A 24,329-nucleotide genomic window follows, 5' to 3' on the forward strand; every position below is an offset into this window, starting at 1 on the left:
GCTGCAGGCTGTGATTTCAGATGCCCTCAAGGTGAGACGAGATGGCTGGGTCTCAGCTTCTCTCCTCCCGGACCCTGTGCAGCTTGCAGAACCCACCTGCCTGGCTGGCCCTCCTTGGTCTCCGGGGAGAGAAACTGATCCCCTGCCCCACTGGGCCAGAGGGGCTCAGGGGTTGGGCTGCAAAGCCCAGCCCCAAAGGCACCAGCTTCTCCTTCCCCCTCACAAGGCATCCCCCTCCTTCTCTGTCCAGCTTCCCAGGCCAGCCCCCCGCTCCTCCGCCCCCTCCTCCGCCCCCTTCCCCGCCCCACTCCCAGCTCCCATCCCTGATCCCTGGCTGCTGCCCTCTCCTGGAGCCGCGCCCTCCCGACATGAGCCTCGCAGCAGCCGCTCTGCTCCGCAGCGCCCTGCCCCTGCTGCTGGGGGGCTTGGCCCTTGGGCTGGGGGGATCCCCCAGGGAGGAGGGGGCCAGCGGAAGCCCAGCTGGACAGCAGCAGGAGCTGCCCACCGTGGTGATCGCCATCCTGGCCCGCAACTCAGAGCACTCGTTGCCCCATTACCTGGGGGCTCTGGAGCGCTTGGACTACCCCAAGGGGCGCATCTCCATCTGGTAAGGACGGCTCCCACTCCTGGCCCTTGTGGAGGGGCATTAGTGCAGAGGGACCTGGGGGGATGCCAGGGCGAGGCAGGGCAGCAAACACACAGGGGGTGAAGCTGGGTGTAGGCATAGGGGACAGGGAACATGCTCTTGCAGGATGGGTGCAACAAAGCGGAGAGGGTGGTTTTCCTGCTCCCTAACAGCAGCTCTCTCTTTCCTGTCCCTTCTCTGTAGGAAGGTGGGGTAGGTGGCTGCCAGGGTGGGAAAAGACCCCTGAGCCCCCTACTAAGTTCCAAGCACTGTGGACAGGAGGCACAGCAGAGCAGAGGGCAGCCCTAAGTCTTCAAAAGGACATTTTTCCCCTCATCTGAAGGGGTCTGTCCCACCCAGCACACGGCCGTTCTCCTCCCGGCCCCTACCTCCCAAGGGCTCAGCGCCCTGGCAGAGCCCCTCTGGGGTCCAGTGAGATGCTGGTGCCTGGAGCCGGGATTCCTGTTCCATCTGCTCCTCACTGCCACTGCAGACACATTTTACAGCCTCTCGCCTGAGCTTGTAGGAAACATTACCCCCGTGGCGTAATGCTTTTAAAGAGCATCTGATTTTTTTGCCATCTGTGCGTCTGTTTGCAGCTGACATGCCTGGCTGGAGATCTCGAGCCTAGGTGGGAGCCAGCAGTCCAGGCTGCTGTGTGCGTTGCACTGGCTGCCTGCTCACCTCTTACAGTTTTCTGGTTCAGATACTCAACATTTCTCATGGAATTTGTGTCTCCGCTTCCGGGATCCCCCGCGTCGTGGCACAGAACGACGGAGGGAAGGAGGGAGGGCGCCTCTCGTAGCAGTACTCACTGCAGAACATGGTGTGGAGGAATTGGCTGCGTTGGGTCTCCCTGCCCATCTAGTCTCAGCCTCTCGCAGCAGTGGGTGCTGTGGGGAGTGGGGTGGAAGCATGGGCTGGGGGGAGCTCTCAGTTAGCTTTGATCCAGCCTGACCAAGCAGGAGGTGCTCCAGTTGTAGTTCAGGCACACTGTGCCCCTTGGGGAACTGCTTCAGCCCCTGTCCCATCAGGGGCCACAGCAGAGAATGGGGTCATACGTAGCCCAGCTTTGCTGATTCAGCCAAACTACTCTTTCCATCTGATGTGACATTCTTTAACGGCAGCACTGCTGGGGGTCTTTTTGATATGTTCCCACTGAAAGCATTATCAATGTGAGGTCCCCATTCATCTCCTGGGGCCAGGCATGTGTGTGGCAGTTCTGTGAGCTCCCATGGCTTTGCTGGTGGATTGGGGGCTGGGATCTTGGGGTGCTGGATGCTGGATCACTCCTGGAACTGGGGGAGACAGGTACTTTTATTTGGATCCCGGAAGCGAGAGATGAGAGATGCACGGATGAGGAGAGGGTGAAGAGAGTGGGTACCTGGCTGCTGTGCAGTGCTGGCTCCCCTCCAATACCAAACCCTGCCTTTGCAGCCCTAACCTCTGCTGAGTGGTATTGCATAGCAGAAGCTGTGTGCACCATTTTCAGCTGAAACAGGGTGCCCTGCTGAGCTTTTTCCAGCCAACACGGTTGTGGGCCTGGCACCAGGGGGAGGCACAGAACAAATGAGGGAAAGGAGACTGGAGGTAGTCTGTGCATCGGCCAGTTCTGTCTGGGACTGGAACAGCAATCTGCAGCCAGCTGGGTGTAGCATCCCTTCTTCTAGCTCAGTGTTGCAGTGTTTGCTGTCACCCAGGGCTGCATGGTTCAGAGGGTCCGTGCTTGTCCCTCTGCGTGTGTTGGGATCTGGTGACGCCCTGCAGGCCGGACGGTCCAGTGTGGATTTGCAGAGACCATACACACATGTGCTTACGTGTCTCTCCAGACCACATGCAAGCGGATGGAAGTGGGCGGGTTCTGGTGGGGAGAAAGCAGACAGATAGGGACAGAAAAGTGAAAGCGTGTGATCGGCTAATGCCATGTTAGGAAGAATCAGGTCTGAAGACAAATAAGCCTGGTGGCTGTCCTGGCACAGTGAGGTCAGCTCGCGACCTCTGTAACCCAGCCAGCAGGGCTGCAATTGGGCAGAAGCAATCTCTGTGCAATCCCCCTCCTGGCAGCAGAACCTTGATTGTTTAAAATTACATGTTTGATTTCCAGCTAGTTCCCACTGCCTCTGCCTGCTGCTGTCAGCCTCTTGGCTTGGCACGTATGTGTATAGCCCAGGACCAGAGCCACGTGAGAGGTTTGTGCTTGTCTTCTGAAGTGGCAGCATCCTGCCTTAGCTGTGGGCAAAGTTTGGAAGGTTGTTTAGCTCTTCTGTGCCTGGGTATAAACATTTTGTCCTAAATTTATCCTTGACATCAGTACAGTTACACTGGCGGTACACTTGGCCCGTTATGACGGTGTTTGACAGCACGCAAACAAGTGTGTTACTTTTGACTTGTAAAGGCCTTTTACAGAGAGGGTATAATCCTCATTTTACAGGTGGGGGAGTAAAGGGACTCAGAGCTTAAATGACGTGTCCCTGGGGCGGGCATGAGAATCCAGCTGTGTTGACTGCTTCCCCCCTGCCCCCACTGAGTAGTTTTGGACAAGGGCCCCTGATGTGCTTATAATAAGGCAGAGCTGAGAACCAGTTCCTCAGCCAGGGCAGCATTTCTCAGCAGGGCATTGTCCACAGACTGCAGGACAGGCAGACAGGTTTGGCAGTGCCCTGAAGGCAGCTCCTCCTAGCAACATGGGAGCAGAGGGGGCCTTCTGGGCCACAGAGTCTTCTTCCCGTACCTTGTCCTTACTGCCTAATGATTTCCAGGCTACTGCTGCACATGCATGCTGGGTGGGGGTCTCAGTCAGTCCCAGGATGATGTCCCTCTCTGAGCACGAACACTTTATTTGCCTCTTCATGAGAATATGCACAGTTACATTAGATGGCTTAAGACAGCACGTGATTTAAACCCATATGGTGCAGGGCAGAAACCAACCACACTTGGATGGGGGGGCAGGAGAAAGCTTCCCCTGTGGACTGGTGGCTTATTACCTTTTCCATAAAGCATGTGGCACTGCCTGCCTTCAGGAACTGGACATGGCCTTGCCTGCCCTTTGGTCTGATCTCGGCTGGTACTATATACTGTCAAGGGCTCCATCCTCATCCCTCACCCCATCACGCTTGCGTGAGACACCCATGTTCAGTTTTGTTCATTTGGCCCTGCACCCTACTTGGCATCCTTGATCATACAGCACCTCGCCACTGCTGTCTGGAGATGCAGGCTTTAGAAGGTGGGAGGGGAGGGAGCACTCCTTGGTGACTACTACTGCAGCTTCGTTCCAGTTTCATAGGACTGGGAGCCCCATTGCTGGGTTTGGACAAGGGACTGAGAGACTTGAGCTGCTGGGGGGTGATGTGGAAAAGGAAAAGAGCCAACATCTCTGCATTCTGGTTTCTCAGGTGTGTGACAGATCACAACGTTGACAACACGACGGAGATCCTGAGGGAGTGGCTGGTGGCCATGGAGAAGCACTACCGCCATGTCAAGTGGAGAGCAGTGGAGGAGCCCAGGTGAGGCACAAGGCTGCCAGAGGCCTTGCATCAGTGATGGTTTCTAGCAGAGCATCTTTTGTGGTCTGTCTCAAGGACAGGGAAACTGAGGCATGGAGTTGGCCAGTGATTCATCCAAGGCTGTGAGGGAGTCGGTCAGAGCTGGAACAAAACCCAAGAATCCCTGGCCCCCTCCCGGTGCTCTGCTCCAGACCTCCCCACTGCACTTTCCTTCCATGTACCTTTGTGCTTTGAGCTGTGGGTTTGGGGCATGGCACTCCTTGTGCAGAAATGCATGTGTCAGCCCCTTCCACCCTGCAGTGCTTCTGACCCAGTGCTGGCCAGGGTGCACAGAAGTTTTATACCAGGTGAGCTGGGCATGGTTCTCTTCTAGCACCTTCCCAGGATCACAAGCTATTTGGTGGCACAAGGAAGCAGGCGTGTGCAGCTGCCTAAGCTGACTGCACAGAGAGCTCCCCCAGGGCGAGAGACCTGCATGCACAGATGGAGCGAGGGGCCCTGCACACAGATGCAGACAGGGAGGGTCTGTTTCTCTCCAGCGTCCTGGCTTGGAATGTGTGCTGGGGTAGCTGGCTGCTCCCGATCCGGTCCCAAGCCAACGTCACTGAGGCAGTGTCATGTTTCTCCCATCCCGCAAGAGACTGTTCAGGCAGCACTGGTCCACCCTGCACACAGGGGCAGTGAGCAGAGTGTGGCAGCACAGGTTGGGCTGACCGTGGGGAGTGTGACCTGGATGGGCCCACCCCCGGCTCCCTCAAAGCTAAGCAAGCCCAGCTTTAATGTGGACTTTGGGTCCAGGCCAAACTACCTTGCCCCAGGGTAAGCTAACACAGCTCTCAGGCAGGCTTCTTCATCTAGTGTGTATGTTTGTAGCCCGAGGCAGGCTAGTATCTCTTTGTTTGCCTGCTGCAGCTCATACCCCAATGAACTGGGCCCCAAGCACTGGACAAATGAGCGCTACGAAAACCTCATGAAGCTGAAACAGGAGGCTCTGAGCTTTGCGCGGGAGCAATGGGCTGACTACATTCTGGTAAGAGCTTGGAAACTGAGCCAAGCGGGACCCTCCCTGGCAGCCAGCCCTGGGGAGCCAGGCCAGTTTGGGAAGCTAGAAATGGGGAAGTCCTCCTGGTTTGTCCTTCTGGGCCAGGGCAACATGCCTGTCAGCAGCTGAGTCTCAGGCTGCACCCCCCACCATTTAAAGGACTTAATAATAGAGCGTGTCTTCTTCCTCCTAGCTCAGGCTTTATGGTTTGGGCTTGGGTCTCCAGAGATCACCTCATTCCCCTTGTGCTCTGCTAGCCCATGTCAGCACGTCTGCGAGTGCAGCCTGGATAACTCCATGTGTTTCACTCCCTGGGTGAAGGGTAGTTGTGAAGGATGCAGAAAAACACTGAAGATGCCTAGGGTGCCCTGGAGCTGTGACTGCCATAGCAGGGCATCACAGTGTGGGAGCACTTCCTGCTGGAGGCTGTAGGGAACCAGCCCCTGCCGAGGTGTTTTCTATCTGTGGGGCATTGTTGTGGGGCTGGTGGACACAGGGCCAGCTTTCAGTGCGCCGCTTCTTCTAAGCCAGCTGTATTTCCACCCCTAGTTTGCAGATACTGACAGTGTCCTGACAAACAACCAGACCCTGAAGTTCTTGATTGCCCAGAACAAATCGGTGATTGCACCGATGCTGGACTCCCAGACCTACTACTCCAACTTCTGGTGTGGGATAACCCCTCAGGTGAGCTGCTGGAGCAGGCCGGGGCACCCCCCTGTGCCGGGGCGGGCCGTGTCCTGTCACTCAGCCCAGCTGCTGCTGTGGCTCATGCCCAAGAGGCTGATGTCCCCCAAGGGATGCCACAGTCCTGTGGTTCTAGGTGGAGCTGGGATGGGCAGGGGGGAAGGTTTCCTCTCCCTTCACCACAGCCAAGAGATGTCTCTGACCCAAGGGCCAAATCCTGAGGTGCTGGCTCAGTCTGTGCTCTGTCTTTCCTCACACCAAGCTTCCTCTGAGGTCACAGATTACTTGCCTGAAGAGGAAAGGCAGGGTCGGGCCACAGCTGTGGATCCATCACACCTGTCAAGGTGGTGCTTAGGTGCTTGGTCTGAGGCTGATGGCTTCTTCGAGAGGGTGGTGTGCGGCGCCCCTCTGCAAGCACTTCCTCGGCCCTGTTGGGAGCCCCTTTTGCCCCAAGGGGCTACCAAGCCCAGGGGCTCATAGCCAAGTCAGTAAGTCAGCTCCAGGCTGCTTCTCATCCTAGAATTTCCAGAGTGTATTATCAGGCAGCTGCCGATTCACCTCTGGCTCTCCTATCTCCTAAAATTGCTCAGTGGAATCGAACACAGCCTGTCTCTGCTGTATGGCTCCCGGTCTGCTACAGGCCCTGGAGCCCAGTGAGGGACAGGGAAGACACCCTTCCTTCCTTCTTGGGCCCAGCTGGTGCTTGCCTGTATGGTAGACCATGTGCTGGGCTCAAGTAGGCAGGAGAGTCTCCTCTGAGTGCTTCACATCTTGGGTGTCAGAGAGGGCAAGGTAGGGCCAGGAAGACTTAGAAAGGCACAGAGCCCTGGGAGAACTGCTCTCTCTGCTAGACCTCAATGCCATGGGCTGTGCACCAGTTGCTTTCTGCCTGGAGGGGCGTTGCAGAGAGCAGCCTCAGTGCTGGGTGTGCAGGGGATAGCAGGCTACTGTGGAGGATGGCAGGTCCTGCTTGCTCTGTCCTGGCACCCCTCGTAGTCCGGTCAGTGGGAGTTACGGGATGGCATGTGCTCCACAGGGTTACTACCGCAGGACAGCGGACTACTTCCCCACCAAGAACCGCCAGCGCCTGGGCTGCTTTGCCGTGCCCATGGTGTACGCCGCCTTCCTGATCGACCTGCGGAAAGACGGCACCGCCAAGCTTGCCTTCCACCCACCCCATCCCAACTACACCTGGGCCTTCGATGACATCATCGTCTTTGCCTACTCCTGCCAAGCAGCGGGTGAGCCCTGGAGAACAGGGCAGACAGCTGGAGAGGGAAAGGGCTAGGGCGCAGCAGCCACCTGTGTTCGCTCTGGGTGTATCTTGCTTCACAGTTTGCCACACAACTCAGGTTGGCCCCTTTGTTATGCTGGATGAACGCGAGATAAAAGGTTCCTCAAGGAACCTCCACCTGCCTCACTTTCTCAAATGGCCCCTCTGCCGAAGGTGGGGTCATGGGTAGAGGATAGGAAGGGGAGCTTGGAGAAGTAGTGAGATCCTGGGCACTAGGGAGGGAGGGAAGGTGGGTGTAGGGAGCTTTTGGGTAGGAATCAGGTGCAGGTGCTGGAGCTGCGCAGCCCTAAGGTTACCTCCTGTCTCCTGCTGCCTTGCAGACATTGAGGCGTATGTGTGCAACCAGGAGCGGTTTGGCTACATCAATGTCCCAGTGAAGTCTCATCAGACGCTGGAGGATGAACGCATCAACTTTGTGCACCTCATCCAGGAAGCCATGGGTAAGAGCACCAGGAATGAGCCCTGCTGCATGGGGAATGCAGGGGGTCGTGCAGGTCTTCCACCTGGGATTCCTCACCTGGCATCTGGATGTGAGCAGGTGCAGCTCACCCAGACAAATGGCTCCCCAGCTCTGGTCTCTGAGGAAGCAGTGGGTGAGGGTGCTCATTGTATGTAGGTCAACTGGGCATGATGTTCATGGCAGTTCAGCCCTGTGCTCTGTCTCTTGCAGTGGATGGTCCCCCAATGTCCCGCTCCGATCATATTTACACCAGGCCCAAGCTCCTCAGTAAAATGGGCTTTGATGAGGTATGTTTCTGGGATGCAGGGAGAGAAAGTGTGTTTTTCTTTACGATTCTCTTCTCCATGCAGCTGCTGGCGTCCCTCCACCTCCCTGTGGCTTCTGGAGTCTCTCAGTACTGGGCTGACTGGAGGAGACACTAAGGGGTGATGCGAGGTGCCCCCACCCCTGGTGAATTGTTCTGTCCCTGTGGCCTCTGTTGAGAGGAGGACACCCTCTGCATGGCAGCCTGTGGCCACAGAAGCAGCATGCTTTAACCAGTACAGAATTGGCTAGATTGTAGACATGGAGTAGTGGTCAGCAGAAATGCTGACCTATCCCATGAGATGGGACCACCACCCTTCGGGCTGCTGTCTTGGAGGATGCATCCAATCATCCTCCCAGTGGAGGACTCAGGCCCTTTTTGCAGTGTGTTCATAGCCATGGGGCTAGGGCTGCCTTCCTGCTCTGCACCCAGCTGGGTGGAGCTGAGTGTGCCCACTGCATCCCAACTGAACCCATTCCCTTCAGTCACAATGGTTTGCCCCCTTGGTGTCTGGTAGATTCCCATAGGGCAGGACCTCTTGTGGTGCCATGCTGCCCCTGCTAGTGAGCTGAGGATGCACGTTCTCCCTGCCCCTGGGCCCCAGGTTCTGCAACATCTGGTTCTTTTGTAGATTTTCCTGATCAACTTGGCACGACGGCCGGATCGGCGCCAGCGGATGCTGAGTGCCCTGCTGGAGCTGGAAGTGGAGCCACTGGTGGTGGAGGCTGTGGATGGGAGGTGCCTGCTCTGTTGTTTGCCCCATGTGAACACTGCAGGTCTTGCCCTAGCTGGGGTGGGAGCAGAGCCATCCCTGAGCTGAGGGGGTGGGCAGCTAGTCTGGGCCCCTGACTGCACACTGGTTTCTGTTCCTGGATCTCATCCCCCTTGATGAAGTAATGAGGTGGGGGCTCATTAATAGATTCAGCAGGGAAATGAGAGGCACAGCAGAAAGGTGGCACAGCATCATCTATTCTCATTAGCAAGGGTCTGGTGACTGACAAGGAGCAGTGGCAGTGAGAACAGTCAGCAGCTGATGCTGATGCTATACCTAGGGCCTGGTGTAGTGCCCAGCCTCACACCCCCACACAGCCCCCAACCCTCTGCCTGTTGCTGTGGATTGTGCTATGTGGAGAGCTCCACATCCACCAGACCTGGCTCATCTTGTGGCGGGCTTTTAGGGCATCTGGGGGATATTCCAGGTTCCAAAGAACCCATATGGGTCCTAGAGGTTACTGCACAGGGCTGTGCTGGAGGCAGAAATACTGGGACTTGACTAGGGCAAGGGCAGGTGGAAGATATAGGCTCAGCGTTGGGGAGGAGGGATTCCCAGGCTGCAGTGATATTGTCCCCTCCAGCCTGCTCCCTGCTTTGTCTCTTTCCTCCAGTGCCCTGAACAGCAGTGACATTAAGAAGCTGGGTGTGGACCTGCTCCCAGGATACTACGATCCGTTCTCTGGCAGGACGCTCACCAAGGGGGAGGTTGGCTGCTTCCTCAGCCATTACTACATCTGGAAGGAGGTATGGCCCCAGGGCTGAGTAAAGTGGTAAATGGGGCAGGAAGGAGCTGGGTTGGATTCGATTAGTGCTAGATGCTGCTCACCACTGGGAACAGGCCTTGCCTTGGCAGGTCTACAGTCTACATGGGCAAGAGAAGGCAGGAGGGGAAACTGAGGCACAGAGAAAGGAGGCAACTGGCCTGGGGTCCCCTAGCAGCTCAGTGGCAGAACTGGAGCTGGCACTCAGATGCTGAGTCCTTGTCTGCTGCCTGAGCCACTTGATAACCTGGGAACCTGCTCCTGGCCAGAGCAGTCTGCTGTCAGGGCCAGCCCTAAGGGAAAGCAGAGCTTTCTCATTGTGTCACTTCTGGGAGGCCTCTTGCACCATGAGCTTCTTGCTGGAAGAGGCTCCCCAATCTGCCCCCAGCCTGGGTGCATGCTGGGGTCAACTGTGGCCTGGCTGGGCAGTAAGGAACCAAGACGGCAGGACCGTATCAATAGCTGCTCCTGCTCTCCACAGATCGTGGCACGGGGGCTGGGGACGGCGGTGGTGTTTGAGGACGACGTGCGCTTTGAGGGCTACTTCAAGGAGCGGCTGCAGAGGCTTATGGGAGAGCTGGAGTGGGCAAAGCTGGACTGGGACCTGATGTATGTTGACCTGGTCTTGCAGCAAGGGGCAGGAGTAGAGCTGCACACGGGGCCCAGCCCAAGCCACCACCCTACTGGGGCTCCTGCCCTGATTCCCTGGCCCCCTTCCCCTGTGGGCTCCTTCTGATGTCTGCTGCTGTTGCATTTCCAGCAGTGAGTGTCCCAGCGCAGTGTCCCAGGGTGGAAGGACTCCCGTCTGTAACACATGCACCGCAGATTCAAGGGCTGCGTAAGCACTGCTGCTTGGGGCAGTGATGGTCTCCCAGCTGCCACACACAGGGCTGGCAGGACAGTAGCTTAATTGGGGGGAGATGGGGTACAGAGCACCAGCTCTGGGCACTGTCTTTGTGGTGGCAGCGGCTGATCACTCCATGGTAATCAGCACAGTGGGAGCCAGTGCTGCTCTGGGCAGGACCCCTGAGAGGGGCATCAGTGGTGCTTGCTGGTCCTTGGCCCCGCCTATGCAGGGGCTTATAGTGCTGCTTTCAGTGGGGTGTTGGGTGATGTGAGAGCACAAAACATTTATGTCACATATGCTATTCAATGGCCATCAGGTGGGAGCAACTTCTAGTCACTGGGTGGGAGCTGGCAGCTTGCAGGGAGTCTGAGTCCCACTCCCAGCCCCTCAAGCCACCTGCACACATGTCTCCTGGGGTTGCTGAGGGCCCGGCTCCTTCCCTCTTGCTGAAGGAGGGGGTCTCTCTGCCTTTGTAGCTACCTGGGCAGGAAGCAGGTGCAGACTGAGGATGAGGAGCCGGTGGAGGACGTGAGAAACCTGGTGGTGCCGTCATATTCCTATTGGACCCTGGCCTACATCATCTCCCAGCAGGGAGCCCAGAAGCTGATCAATGCCAATCCCCTGGGCAAAATGCTGCCCGTGGATGAGTTCCTGCCCATCATGTACGACAAGCACCCAAAGTAAGAGGGGCTTCGTGGCCCTGGGGGGAATGGACCGCAAGAGTCCAGAGCTGGGGCCTTGCTTCATGCAGCCCCCTCTGGAAGGTGGTAGGATTGGGTTTCTAGCCCAGGGCCTGCAATCTTCCCCCCTTGCCTGCTTCGCTGCACTGGGGTCCTCAGACCTTGGTTCCTTGGAAGTGAAGGAACATGCATTTCCCCCCACCCCCCCAGCTTCCACATGCTGAAGGAAAACATCTGTTACCATTAGCTCATCCCCCACAGACACGGCTGGGCTTTGGCCTCTGGAAAATAGTCATCAGCAGGCTCCGGGGAGAGAAGGAATAGAGATTTGTTGCCAGCTGAGCATGGTGCTGGTGTGGAATGAGTGTTGGGGGGTGGTCTCAGCCTTGTCTTTAGTGGGAGGAGCATCTATATACATTTATATACCCAACAGCAGCACTGGCCTCCCCTGCGCTCCTTATGGACCGAGCTGGGTCTTCTCTCCCCAAGATCAGGTTGCTAGTGTCTGGGTTGTTCTCATGGTGCAGTTGATAAGTTGCTCCGTGGCTGTGATCAGATGGGGAGAACAGGGATTCCTGAGCAGAGGCTGGGTCTGTGTGCATTATGCCTAGCCAGGACAGTGCTCATCCCCTTTGCACACACATGGTGTGAGGTTGAGGCTGTTGACTTGCCTGTTGCAGGGAGATGAGCTGCGGGTGCCCTGCAGGATCCAACCACAGAGATTAGCCACTGTTTCTCTGCCCAGGCAGCTGAGCTTTCCCAGCCACCCCAGGCTGTGCATGTGATTTGCATCTTCTGCAGCCCCACATGCTTTCCAGCCCCAGGCCTGCAGCTGTGTGGCTGGCAGGGCCTTTTCCCCAGTGTAGACTTCCCAGAGCCCCATCAGGTGGCAGGAGGCTGTGGAAGGGAATGGGAAAGGCTGAAGGCGAGGTGGGATGCAGAGAGTAAAGGGAGGGGTGGAAGGGGAAGATGGATAGAGAGACTGATGGGAGGGTGTGAGCCAGGAGCCCCTCCAGGTGCCATGCTAGCTTCAGTAGCCTTCAGCACAACCCCCTTGGCCCTGGGCCAATGGTCTGGGTCACAGGAGACAGATGCGATAGGAGTGACCTGGGTGTGGAGAACAGTCTCCAGAGTCACTCCCTGCTCTGGGCAGTCAGGGGTGCTGAGAGCTGGAGTGCTGAGACAGGGCAGGGTCCTGGGTGCTCCCAGCAGAGGAGCCCATGGAGGAGGAGGCTGGATGCTGCCTGCACAGTGTCACCTCCTGCTCTGCGCTGAGTGCCAGCAGCCTGCCGGGTGAGCTCATCGTGGGAATCCTTGTTTGCCGCACTCTAACGAGGAGCCTGGGAAACGCCTGGCTCTCCTCTTGCCTGGACTTGGAAAAACATGTTGCCTGAGCCAAGCAAAGCGCGTTGGCTGTGGTCTGAGACGTTTCATCAGAGCTGCGGGCACGTTCCTCTCACCTCCACGCTCCCCTGGACCCGCCTTCTCTCCTGGAGCTCTTGGCTTCAGGCCTCCAGCGGGAAACAAGCTGGCTCCATCCCTGCACTGGGTCCGGGGCACCCCTTGTCTGAGCATCCCCCTAGGTGGTGCACGGCATTGGTGGGTCCTGCTGCCCCCCATGCTGCACACCCCCAGTCCCCCGGCGTTCCACTGAGAATGGTATTTTTTCCACTCTGCCTTGTACAGCCAGGATTACAAGAAGCATTTTGCCAGGCGAGACCTGGTGGTGTACTCAGTGCATCCCCTGCTGGTGCAGCCCACTCACTACACTGGGGACGCCCAGTGGCTCAGCGACACGGAGACCTCCACCATCTGGGACGACGACTCCCGGAAGACGGACTGGAGCGGCTCGCAGAAGACACTGAAGCACTCCCGAGGCCATGCCGGCCACTCGTTCCGCTCAGCCGCCAGAGATGAGCTCTGACATTGCCTGGTAAGCGTGGTCCAGCAGCAGCTCTGGAGCACAGGTTTGAACATGTGGACACACGTGCTGTGGGTCCATGCAGCATGGGCCCGGCTGCCTTTGATGCCGGTTTCAGCGTTGTCCTGAAATCCGGTGTAGTGACATGTCTGAATCTCCCTTTAAAACCTTTTCCCTCCTGTCCCTGCCTCCCCGTGGATCTTAGGGCACCTTGTGTAGCCTCACGCCCCGACCCCTTCCATTGGGTTAGATCAGGATGGCCACCCCTATTTGTTCAGATGGAAATCCCACAAGCAGGCAGGAAGTCGGTGGGAGATGAGTAACTTGGGCCCCCAAGTCCCTGACTACATGGCCTTTGCAATCTGTTTGGGACAGTAGCTGTGTCAGGCTGTCAGCAGGAAGAGAAAGGTGTAGGAGCACCCAGAGGGTGAGCCTGGGCCCTGTCTCCTTGTTTCTGATGCCTTGTCACCCCCAGCAATGGGACAGGTAAAGCAGCAAGAAGCTGCCTTTGGCTGCAGCTGTGGGAAGGGGTGTGTGCAGGCTCAGGGGCAAACCCTGGAACGGTCACATTATCAAGAGTTTTATACACCCCTGTGTGTAGGGGTGGAGGGGACTGAGCATCCAGACTGGGGGATCTGTTCCTGGTGGCTGTTGTTATGCTGGATGGACTTGGGGAAGTTACACTAACACTATGTGCCTTGATTTTCCTGACTGCACAACAGGGATGCTATTTCCTCTGGCGCACAGAGGGTTCAGTAGCGGTTGCCTGCAAAGCCCCTCCATCTCAAAGGACCCTTCTGCCTCAGGCTGCTCTTCCCACTGCTAAGATGGCGGGGGCTGCGCCACGTGCCCTGTGCTGTGTTATGAGTGTGAGATCAGCACTTGATGCTGGGAGGAGGAGCCGCCCTGGGAACAGCCTCTGCTCTCTCTGCTCCGGCCCAGCATTGCTAGAGTTAATCCTCTCTCAGAGGCTCCAAAACAGTCCTGCTGTCTGGGATTTTTTGCGCTGGCAAGAAAACAAGTCTCTAGGCAGGAGCTTAGCACCGAGGGCCCGGACTGGCAGCAAAGCAACAGGGCAGGAGTTGAAAACAAGAAAAAAATAGCCTGGCTTTATTTTGGCAGGGCACATTTGGCAGGTCAGGCAGGCGAGTTGGGGTTTTAACAAGCCAGCAGGTCCCCTCTTTTCTCCTGGGCCTGCTGTGAGCTGGCCAGCACACTCCTCCCCAGAGGTGGCCGCAAGTTCCTGGGTCTGGACTGACAGCCTTGGGGTTGAAGGGCACCAGAGAAACAGAAGGGATAATGTTTCACACCCACATGTGTTAAGTGACCCGGTCTGCATCTCCAGTGAGCCAAATGACGTGCAGGACGGTGGAGCCTCTGGCCTGGATGTGCTGCCTCTGGGGGGAAGAGCTCAGAGAGAAGGCAGCTTGTTTCCTTCACTCCCACTTTCTTCTTAGCAATGGTTGGCTTAAAACAGCTGCAGGTGGTGACCATGTATTTAGGATTACAGAGCCCCTCTCCACTATCACAGCCAGTCTCCTCCGTGCCAGTCCCAGCACCAGGCCTCAGCCTGCACTGGATGGACCTTTTTGGGAGGAGAAGGTAGCTCAGTCCCCAGGGCCAGTCACAACACCCTCTTCATTTAGTCAGCAGCATCTGCAGAGGTAGCAGGAGGGAGAGCCACCGCCCAACCATCTGGCAGGGGCACAAGGGGAATCGGCTTCCTGTGGGACACGGGCCAGCGAGTGTTGAGTGTCACTGCACTAGCAACAGGAGCTGGGCTGTCTGTCCCTTGCAGGCAGTGATTACCCCTGCCTGCATCAATAACACAGGGCTCTCGCTTCCTTTCCCAGGGAGGCTTCCTGTTCCTTGAGCCTGACAAAGGGAGCATTGTGGGCCACTCTGCCCAGCAGCAGACTCCACTGGTTCCCAGCTGAGAGGTGCAGCTGCAGTCACCAACCGAAAGCGGGTATGGGCCTCGGTGCATCGCCTCCATTCACAGGGACATGCTGCAGCAAGACTTTGCACCAAGGACCATGCTGGGCTCTCCAGATGCCTGCGAGATCTCTCTGCTGAGCAGTGATACTTTTGGACTAGTCCTTTGCAGGCTACTACTTCTCACTCCCTACCTCCTTGTGGAGTCTGCCTGGATGAGCAGGGCGGGTCTGAATTGTGCAGGGCCCAACCATGCCCAGGAGGCTGCCTGGCTGCAGGCATCCATCAGAGCTGCTGTGTAGTATTATTCTTGTAGTGCTTGTTTGGACATTGGTGTATGTGATCAGGTCCTTCTCCTGCTCCAGCAGAATCATCTCCTTCTCTTCACCCTGGACAGATACAGCTGTCATCATAGGTGCGTGGTGGAAAGGAGATGAGATGCTAAGGAGACGGGTGCCAAGGAAATGCCTATGAGGGCACAGATTTCCAAAGAGGATGGAGCACAAGCCAGAAGGGCAGAAGCTGTCTCAGCTGACTGTAGCTCAGGGTTATACTGTCCTTGGACGATGCTCTGCCAGGCTCATCTGTCACCTGCACTCGTTCTTGATGGACGTGAGTGAACCAGGAGGAGGATTAAAACCGACTCTATTTAAGCTTGTTCGCCAGAGTCTTGTCGCCATTGTCTTGGTCCCTGGTGTTCTCTAGTGTGTTATGCATCTACCTACTCCAGCTCTGGCCAGAAATAGCAGCACTTCCCCACACCTCCAGGCTTAGAGCAGCACAAACAAGACTGGCAGGGGAGGCTGGGCTGTGCTCTTAACTGTACTGATGTTAACACGGTAAAACCACCCTAATGTGGGTGCAGTGTATCCTGGCATAAAGTGCTTTATTCTGGGATAACTGTTGCACTAGGGAAAGAGCTGTCTGGTTTCCTCTCCATTTACCCAGGATACTGGGATTTCCAGCACTGAGCGGTGTTAGAAAATGAAGTGTGGCCTGGTTGATCAAATAGGGTTGAAAGGTAGGTGGGTCCCAGCTCTGCCACTGGCTGGCTGGGTGACAACAGCAAGTCATGTCACCCTGTGTACTTCAGCCACCCCATCTGTGTAGCAGGGTGATACCCCCCGAGAGGTGGGGAAGTAGGAGGGTTATTTAGTGTCATGTCTGTCGAGGGCTTTGGAGAGGTTAAGCACAAGCAGCAGTCTAACTGAGCAACATTTCACTGCCACTTTGCCCAGGTGTAAATGGAGACACAGGACTCAAAGAGCAGGCAGCTGGAACAGCGTTGGGACAGATGGCCAAGGAGGCTGTGGGATCCCCAGCCCTGGAGGTTTTTAAGAGCAGGCTAGACAGACATTTGGTGGGGAGGATTTAGACAGGGATGGTCTTGGCTTGAGCAGGGGCTGGACTAGGACATGATCTCCTGCGCCCCTTCCAGCCCTGTTTTTTCTCATGCTATGACCCCTGACTTCAGAAAAGCTTTTCAGAAATTATCTCTTGACATCACTTGCTACCATAGGAAAGGGGGGAGATTGACTTTCTGCCAGCCCAAATAAGCCCAAGCTCACCTCTGCTGGCAGAGCCTAGAATCCTGCCCTCTGGGCAGACTGTCAGGGCAGGCTTCTTCACTGACCCCGTGATATATTAGCAGCACCTGTCCCAGTGCCCAGAAGACAGCTCAGGATCTGAAGTCTGAACGGTGCTGCCCCCATCTCTTATCCGAGGCGCGTGCCCTTGGCCTATGCACCTGCAGAGCTGCCCTAAGCCCACAGGCTGCACTAGGACCTTACACAGTGTCTGCGCACTCTGTCTTTGCCATGTATTTATCCTTGCGACACCCCTGCCAGCAGATGCTTTAACTAGCCCACCTTCCCCTGTCCCAGCTGTTCACCGAGGTGGCTTGGAGGGGGCAACGCCTCTGCAGTGACCCCAGTCCCGCGGAGCACGGGGCTCTGCACGGCCCTTCTTAGAGGAGGCTTCTGGCGTGCAGGTATGGCCCTGCTCTCCCCACCACGAGACTGGGAGCAGGTGACGGCTGGCTTGGGCTGTGCCAGGGACAGGGCTGGGCAGTGTGTGCCCCCCCCACTGCCGCAGACCAGGTGCTGGGTGCTTTCAGGGGCCTAGGAGGTGCCGCAGGCTCTGCCGTGCAGCTGAGCGATGGGGGCAGCAAAGTCCAGGGCACCTTTCTAGGGGCGTTCGCAGCGGCGCCTGGCCCTTTAAGGCGCTCCGCCGCCCGTTGCTATGTACAGAACGCGCTCCCTGGCAACGCGGCTCTTAAAGCGCGCGCGGGCTCCGGCCGTGCCGCGATGGCCCCGACGGCCGCCAAGAAGAAGGGCCGGGGCGGCGGCGCCAGGGCGGGCGCGGAGGCGGCTCAGCCCGAGCCCGAGCCCGAGCCCGGCCGCGACTTCTACCTGCTGCAGATCCGGGACCTGGAGCAGCGCCTGGCCCGGTGCGGGGCGGGCGGCTGCACCCGGGGCTTCCCCTGCGGTTCCGGCTGGGGCTGGGGCTGGGGCTGGGGCGAGCCGGTGGGTGTCCCGCTGGCCTGGGCTGGGGGCGGCAGGCCCGGGCAGCAGGAGGATGGGGTGACCCAGCACGGGATGTCTGACATCAGGGCGGCGCTGCCTCCCCGGGCAGGTACCAGCAGCAATGGGACGAGCTGCAGGCCGGCGAGGACTTGCTGCGGATGGAGAACCAGCAGATGGCCACCGACAACAAGGAGATCGTGGCCTTCCTCAAGAGGACCCTGAACCAGCGCGCGGACGAGATTGCCGAGCTCCACAACCAGCTGCTGGGCCTCCAGCAGGCCAAGGATGCCGAGAAAGATGCTTTCGAAGCCCAGCTGGCCCAGGTGCGGCACGAGTTCCAGGAGACCAAGGACCAGCTCACCTCCGAGAACATGCTGCTCAGTAAGGTCATAGCCCTGGTCGCCCCTTCCCCTGCACAGCTCGCCCCCGCGGTCCGACCGGACCAGACTCCACCACCACCGCTCCTCAAACCCAGGGCCCTTGGCTGCCTGCCAGGGTCTGTGGAGGAGCGTTGAGTTCCTACTGAAATTTAAACCCCACCGAGGAGCGACATAAGGTGTAGCCCGGGAGACAGCTTGGGCGACCCAGGGCTGGGGCCAGATTTCAGTTGCAGGAATTGGGGGATGGACATTTTGGGGGTTGCACAGTTCAGGCTGTTTGGGCTACTGAGGCATTTAAAATGTGCTACGGCTGCAGTGGGTGGGGATCTCTTTTTCCTCCGTTGGAAAACGTGGATGAACCCGATTCCTTTATTGCTGCCTTGATGTTGTCAGCTGAAAGCATCAGGTTTTATTATCTTTTTTTTTCCAGTTGAAAGCTTGGAAGCATTTTGTAACCTTTCAGCCAAAGTCTGCTGTGAAGCGATGTTGGTTTGGCCTGGGCCTGAGAGATTTTGTTTTCTCCTGTGAAGTCTCAGTGTTTCTGGAAGAGCTGGTGCCTTCCAGGCAAATGCTCATTAGCAGAGAACCCAGCTCTCCCTTGATGAAGGAAACTGTTGTGACCAGCTGTAGTTACTGGCGGGGTTGCGGGGCAGAGGGAGAAGCTCTCTGTGCTGTGGACAGGTGGAGCCTCGCTGCTGCTGCAGGGGTGGGTGCGTGTCTGTGCTCCAACTCTGGTGAAAGCTGGGCTGACAGTGCTGGAGTTTGTTGGTGCTGAACCCACAGCAGGTGCTGCTGGAGCAGTATGAGGGCAAGCGTCCCTGTATTGCTGCAGCACCAGGCCGGGGCGTGCAGACATCCTTAAGTCCTGGCTTGAAAGGCAGCTGGCTCCATAATCCACTGGACTGCCAAGCAGCACTGCTCGGGTGCTGGGGAGAACCGCGGGAGGGGACTCCTGTGCTTGCTGAAGCTCCTGGCTTGCTCTCTCCTCTCTCTAGGGGCAGAAAGCCCAGGCAAACCTGGTGGGGCCCTGAGTGATTTCTTTGGCAGGTGGGAAGCTGGCCGCATTGGAGGAGTTCAGGGTCCAGAAGGACGAGCTCATGGCCAAGTTTGCGACCCTGGAAGAGCAGCTGCAGAAGCAGGAGGAAGGTCACAAGGAGTACACTTACAACCTGGAGAGAAAGATGGTGCTGGACAGGGACAGGTCAGCCCAGCAGAGCCTGACCCACAGTTCCCCACTGCAGGCAGCCATGAGAGTGAAAGCAGGAGTGTGGGCCAGTGGTTACAGCCTAGACTGGTGACCTGAGGCTTCTACTCCTGGCCTCACCACTGGCAGGCAGCTCACTTGCCCTGCCCAAGCCTCGGTCCCCAATCTGCAATCAGAGAGGGAGACTAATACCAGTGTGGATGGAGAGAGGCAGGGGGCTGGCAGGTGGCGGGTTTCCAGCTATGTGGTGATGGGCATCTAGTAGAGCTGTCCCTGTACACAGGTGGTTGAACTTGTTTGAGTGGGTGGGTAGGACATGGGCAGTTTTCCCCCGGAGCACCTGGGATGGAGTGCACGCTCCCCCATCCAGGGTCTCTCACGGGTGCTGTGCATACTTTCCCAGGCAGTGAAAGGAAGCATGTGGGAGCCGCCATGTAGGTTGTTTTTTTGGGGCTGAGGTGCTGGTGTGGGCAGTGGGCCCCTGCTGGGGGTGATGCCCTTCCCTGCACACACATGTATGTGCCTCTTACGCTGTAGGCTGAAGAAGGAGATGGTGCAGCGCGTCAATGTGGTGGCATCCGAGTTTCGCAAGGTGTCCCACAGTCAGATGGCTGAGACCACCAAACGCGCCATCCGGGAGAATGTGGCCATCAGTGTCCAGCTGACCAAGCTGTCTGATCGCAGCTATGACCTCCTCCAGGAGAATGAGCAGCTGAAGGAGGCTCAGGTTGAGATGCAGAAGCAGCTGGAGATGCTGGAGCACAATGAGAAGGAGATGGCCAAGAACAGCCTCAGCCACCAGAAGGTCAGAGCCCCCCTCCTCTGCTGTCTTGGGGTGGTCAGCACAGGGGACACTGACCCAGACAGCTGAAGCCAGGTCTGGGTGCTGCACCTAGTGGCCATATGAGGGTTTTCTAGGGCACTATCAGGGTGCTGGGGCCTGGGGAGACCATGGTGTGAACCTGGCCAGTGGGTGCAGAGGCTCATTGCTTGGCTGTAGGGTGCTGAGCATTAGGGCTGTGCGAAATTTCGCCGGTTCTTTCGATTCAACATTGTTTTGACTAATTTCGAGCTCGAAACCATGAGATTTGAATCGAAATGAAGGGCTTCGAAACAGCCTCAAAACAAAACGAGGCTGGTCAAAATGCTTTGAAACGTTTCGATACCAGCAGTGAGAGACAGGGGAGCACCAGCCGGGAGCGCAGCCCTGGCTCTCCCTGTCTCCTGTGCCGGAAGCTGATAACAGTGCAGAGGAAGGAAACTGAGCCTTGGCTCAGCTCCCCTCCCCAGCGCTGCGATCTGATGGGGTGAACAGGCATGGGGGTGGGGTGGAGTCAGCCCAGCTGGGCTCACTCCCCCCCACCACACACGCTGGGATCAGGCATGGGGGCAGAGAGTCAGCCTAGCTGTTTCGAATCAAAATGAAATTCAAAACAGAACGCTATTCCTTTGAACCGTCAAAACTGAAGGCAAAATGGAACGGTGCTGTTTTGCACAGCCCTACTGTGCATGGGCCAGGAAAGCTTGGGGAGGGGCTGAGGTGTGTGGGCTAAAGCTGATCGCATCTTTCCTGTCCTCTGATACTCCCCCCCTTGTACCCTTTGCTCCTTCCAGATGATTTGGATGCTCATCCGGAGATGCAAAGAGCAGAAGCTGCTGCTGAATGAGTACACAAAGCAGAGGGAGGCCATGTGCCACCTGGAGGCGGCCCACAAGGAGCTGCGGGGGGAGACTCAGGCACTGAGGTACTGGCATCACCAATAGTGATGATGACAAGGCATTAGGGCCCAGAGACGGGTCTTATTCCAGCACTGCTCCTGGGCCATGCAGGCGAGTGGAAGAGCCCTTGTTTCATAACCCACCAGGTCTGGCAGGCCGAGCAAGGTCAGGCCATGCTCATGGAAGATCCTCACAAAGCCCCAGGTGCAACAGGACTTGGTGCTGGGGCTTCAGAAAGCGCTGCTATTCCTTTAGATCTGGCTGCAGGGGCACTGTGTTGCTGCCTCTTACTTCCTGGCCTGGGGCTGGCTGGGAGTTGGAAATTCCAGCACTTTGAAGGGAAAGAATGGGGTCTTTCTGTTCTGACTGACTGCAGCCAGCCAGGACCTTGATATCCCCCACAACTGCGCCAGCCCAGTCTCAGACTTGGCAAGCCCTTGCCACTATGTGCGCTAGGCAGGCCAGATGGCTAGAGCCAGGGTGGTGCTGACTAGGGCTCTGGCCGACCAGATGCTGAGAGCACACTGCCTAGCAGAGGCTCTGCCCACCACACAGCTGGGCCCTGCAACCCATTGCTGCATTTACAGGACACTGGGGAACCCCTCCCAGTAATTACCTGGCTGCTGCTTCCTCCCTGTGTCCCAGCACTGCAAGTTAGCATGGAAAGGGGAAGCTGGCAGCCACCATATGGGTCACCAGCTGGCAAAGCTGGCCTAGGCAGAACCTGCTTCCCAGAGGCTTCACCTGCAGCATCTTCTCTGTGAACCAGCTTAGACATATGGGTACCAGGGCACCTACACTCCAGGCCAAGCAGGCATCAGCATCCTGAGACCTTGGCATTCTCTTCTTGTCTCCACCCCAGAGAGAGGTTGCAGGAGCTGGAAGAGGAGGCAAGGAGGAGGGTGGCAGAAGGGCAGAGTCAGGCCAGGCTCCTGGAAGAGGAGCAGAAGCAGAGGAAGAAGGCAAAAAGGGTCCTGGCTCGGGTGGTGCATGTCCTGAAAGAGCTGCTGCTGGTGAGGCTCCCACTGCCCCCAGGCTTATGAGGATGCCAGGCATGAAGGGAGGGAGAGCCCAGTGTTCCCTGTACCAGGCGCATCAAGGTCAGAGATGTGGGAACAAGCAGGGGGCAGTGGTGTCTACAGGGGCTGGGCACAGGCACTCCTGGCTTTGTCCCAGCTTTCCCAGTGCCTCCCAGTGTGGCCCCAGGCAAGCTGCTGCTCCACTCTGTGCCTCCGCTTCTTCACCTGTAGGGCTAGATGATGTCGCTCTATCCTCCCAGGGTCTGGGGCTTGGTTGGTGTGCTCAGAGGGGCTTAGAGCATGTTCCAAACTAAGGCTCTGAAGGGCAAAACCCTCCTGTGGTGAAGAACAGCATAGGGCCAGGAAGTGTCTGAGCCTGGCCCAGACCCCATGGGGCCAGCTCGCTGTCCCACAAATTCCGCAGAGAACTGGGGAGCTGTGGAGCATCCAAGGTCCTGGTCTCCCACAGAGGCCACTGGGGAGCTCTGGGGTGCTCACAGGTGCTGCAGTGGTAGGACTGAGCCAGGTGCTTCCTTGGCCTCTGGGGAGGTGAGCCGCCGTAGCCCACAGGTGAGGTGCTTCTGTGCTGGTTCCCCCCGCAACTCCATCAACCTCCCCCATCTGTGTGGCCTACAGGAGAAGCCAGTTGACGAGGAGGAAGGCGAGTTTGATGTCATATTCCAGCTGCGGCGCAAGGAGAAGCTGCAGAGTCTGCTGGCCCTGGTGCAGCAGGTGGCTCAGGGGGAGCAGAGGCTCCCGGAGCAGGAGTTCCCACCACTGAGAATGGCCAGCAGGGAGCTTCACTTGGAGCGGTATTTGGGGTTGGGGGGGCCTGTGCCAAGAGGGCTGGGCTGCAGGGGCAATGCAGGAAGAAGCTCTCTTCCTTGTCCATGCCAACTCCATGTTGCTCCCATGTCCAGTGCCCTGGAGGGGGAGGTCCATGGACCAGGAGCTGTCATGGCCTTGCAAGGTGGAGCAGGGAGGCAGAGCATCTGCTCTTTTTGTCTTCTTTCTGCCCTGCATGTGAAGACAACTCTCAGCCAGCAGCTCCCCACCCCAGCCGCACATTCTTACCAGGGACACAGGGCAGCCAGGAGAGTCTTCCTGGCTTGCGTTGGCTCCGGCTCACTTTGCTTCCCAATTCCTGACCCAGTGCTTCCTGTCTGCCCTTAGGTTATCTCCTGGCTCCCGCCAGGGCCTGCCATCCTCCTCTGCTCCCTCCCAAAGCAGGTCCTTGGCCATCATGTCTTTGCAGGCCTTGCCCCGCCATTCCCTTCCCCACTATCACGTGGTGTAACCCAGCCCCTCTCCCTCCTCAGGTCCAGCCAGCTGCCCTCAGCCCTCCATGTGAAGGCTTCCCGTGTGCTGTCTCACCACTCGATTATGTGGCAGGGGCATGTGCCGCAGCTGTGCCACAGCATGCCCAACATGAGCCAGCTAGGCCTGCTGCCTGAGACTACCTACTTCAGGACCCTCCGTGCCTACAGCAGCAGCCCAGAGGTGAGGCCAGCTTCAGGGCAGCAGTGTATGGGCCTGGGCAGGGCTGAGGCCAGGCAAGGTTCTGCTCAGAGGTTAGAAGCGGAGTCTTGAGGGAGGGCTGGGCAGGCTCTACGCAGCCCCTAGACCAGGGGTTCTCAAACTTTGTGATACTGTGACCCCATAAAATAATATATATGTTTACACACCCACCCCATAATTAAAGCTATTGATTAAAACCAGGGGTTTTCAACCTTTTTTGGTTAGTGTACCTCTGGCAGCCGATCGAGGAGCAGGCAGCCATTCAAGGAGCAGGAGTGGGGGGTCCCCCAGTGGCTGATTGAGTGGGTGGGGTCCCTGTTGGCTAGTCGATTAGCAGGAGGGCAGCGGGGTCCCCAGTGGCCGATTTGACAGGGGTGGGGGGGAACTGACAAGCAGGCAGCGGTGAAAATGGAAGCACCAGTGGAAGGATCCACAGCATGTGGAAGCAGCGTGAAGTGCTGGAGAAGTTTGCGACCCCCTTTTAAGTCGCACAGTTTGAGAACCCTCGCCCTAGACTGACCCATCCCCTCTCCTGATCCAAACAGATCCCTTCAGCTTGGAGGTAAGGAGCCTGGGGGTGGGGGGGAAGTACATTACAGGCCCAAAGAGCCCTGTCCTGCCCCTGCTGGGAGGCAGCAGAGGGGGGCTGTGTCTAAACTGCTCTCACTTTTTTTCCACAGCAACTTGTGACTTCCTGGCCAGAGGAGACACAGGGGAAGCAGCCAACCACGCTGCCCAAGGTAGTGGTTAAACCCTTCTGACGGCCGAGGCTGGGGCCTACAGGAAGCCTGCGGGGACGGACGCTTTTCCTGCCAGCCAACTGCTATTCTGCTGGGTGGCCTGAGCAAAGGAGCAGGATTGAGGACAAACATGGGGGGGGTAGAGGGCTCATGGGTTTATTTTCCAATTGGTGCAAAACTGTTCTATGAAAATGCTGTCAACAGTTGAATGAGAGTGAAGGATAAATGTGAGCAGCTGAGGCCCACTTGGCTCAACAGGGGGCCTGTAATGTGCTCTGTGCAGAGGGAAAGGGGCAGCTAGGCCATGCCAGCCCTAAGCAGGGTGAGAAGGCAGGTGCCCCATGAACCGTCAGCTGGGGTCAGGCACAGAGCCTGGCTGGGGTCAAGGGATCTT

The 24,329-nt window shown here is 57.6% G+C and overlaps 2 protein-coding genes across 4 annotated transcripts; both read left to right on the plus strand.

Moving 5' to 3' along the window:
• Positions 1-314: 314 nt before the first annotated feature.
• Positions 315-15,488, plus strand: CERCAM (cerebral endothelial cell adhesion molecule). The gene is made up of 13 exons (XM_090022178.1): positions 315-607; positions 4,018-4,128; positions 5,041-5,158; positions 5,720-5,854; positions 6,891-7,095; positions 7,469-7,588; positions 7,819-7,895; positions 8,544-8,650; positions 9,298-9,430; positions 9,929-10,056; positions 10,771-10,974; positions 12,661-12,907; positions 14,749-15,488. The coding sequence occupies exons 1-12, from the start codon at positions 369-371 to the stop codon at positions 12,896-12,898; spliced, it is 1,815 nt and encodes a 604-aa protein (XP_089878304.1). The 5' UTR covers positions 315-368; the 3' UTR covers positions 12,899-12,907; positions 14,749-15,488.
• Positions 15,489-15,642: 154 nt separating this feature from the next.
• On the plus strand, positions 15,643-24,012 carry CFAP157 (cilia and flagella associated protein 157). 3 transcript variants are annotated; one of them, XM_090022180.1, is made up of 9 exons: positions 15,643-17,355; positions 17,465-17,736; positions 18,783-18,936; positions 19,477-19,744; positions 20,554-20,684; positions 21,521-21,671; positions 22,314-22,489; positions 22,997-23,177; positions 23,876-24,012. In XM_090022180.1, exons 1-9 carry the CDS (start codon positions 17,072-17,074, stop codon positions 23,954-23,956), a joined length of 1,698 nt encoding a protein of 565 aa, XP_089878306.1. In that variant the 5' UTR covers positions 15,643-17,071; the 3' UTR covers positions 23,957-24,012. The 3 variants fall into 3 exon arrangements, with proteins under 3 accessions (XP_089878306.1, XP_089878307.1, XP_089878308.1); XM_090022181.1 differs by having other exon boundaries at positions 15,643-17,279; XM_090022182.1 differs by lacking the exons at positions 21,521-21,671; positions 23,876-24,012 and having other exon boundaries at positions 22,997-23,134.
• The last annotated feature ends 317 nt before the right edge of the window (positions 24,013-24,329 follow it).

The sequence above is a fragment of the Crocodylus siamensis genome, chromosome 11 (genome assembly GCF_052110815.1).
Source record: "Crocodylus siamensis isolate JL-2025a chromosome 11, ASM5211081v1, whole genome shotgun sequence".
In the NCBI taxonomy this organism is placed as follows: Eukaryota; Metazoa; Chordata; order Crocodylia; family Crocodylidae; genus Crocodylus; species Crocodylus siamensis.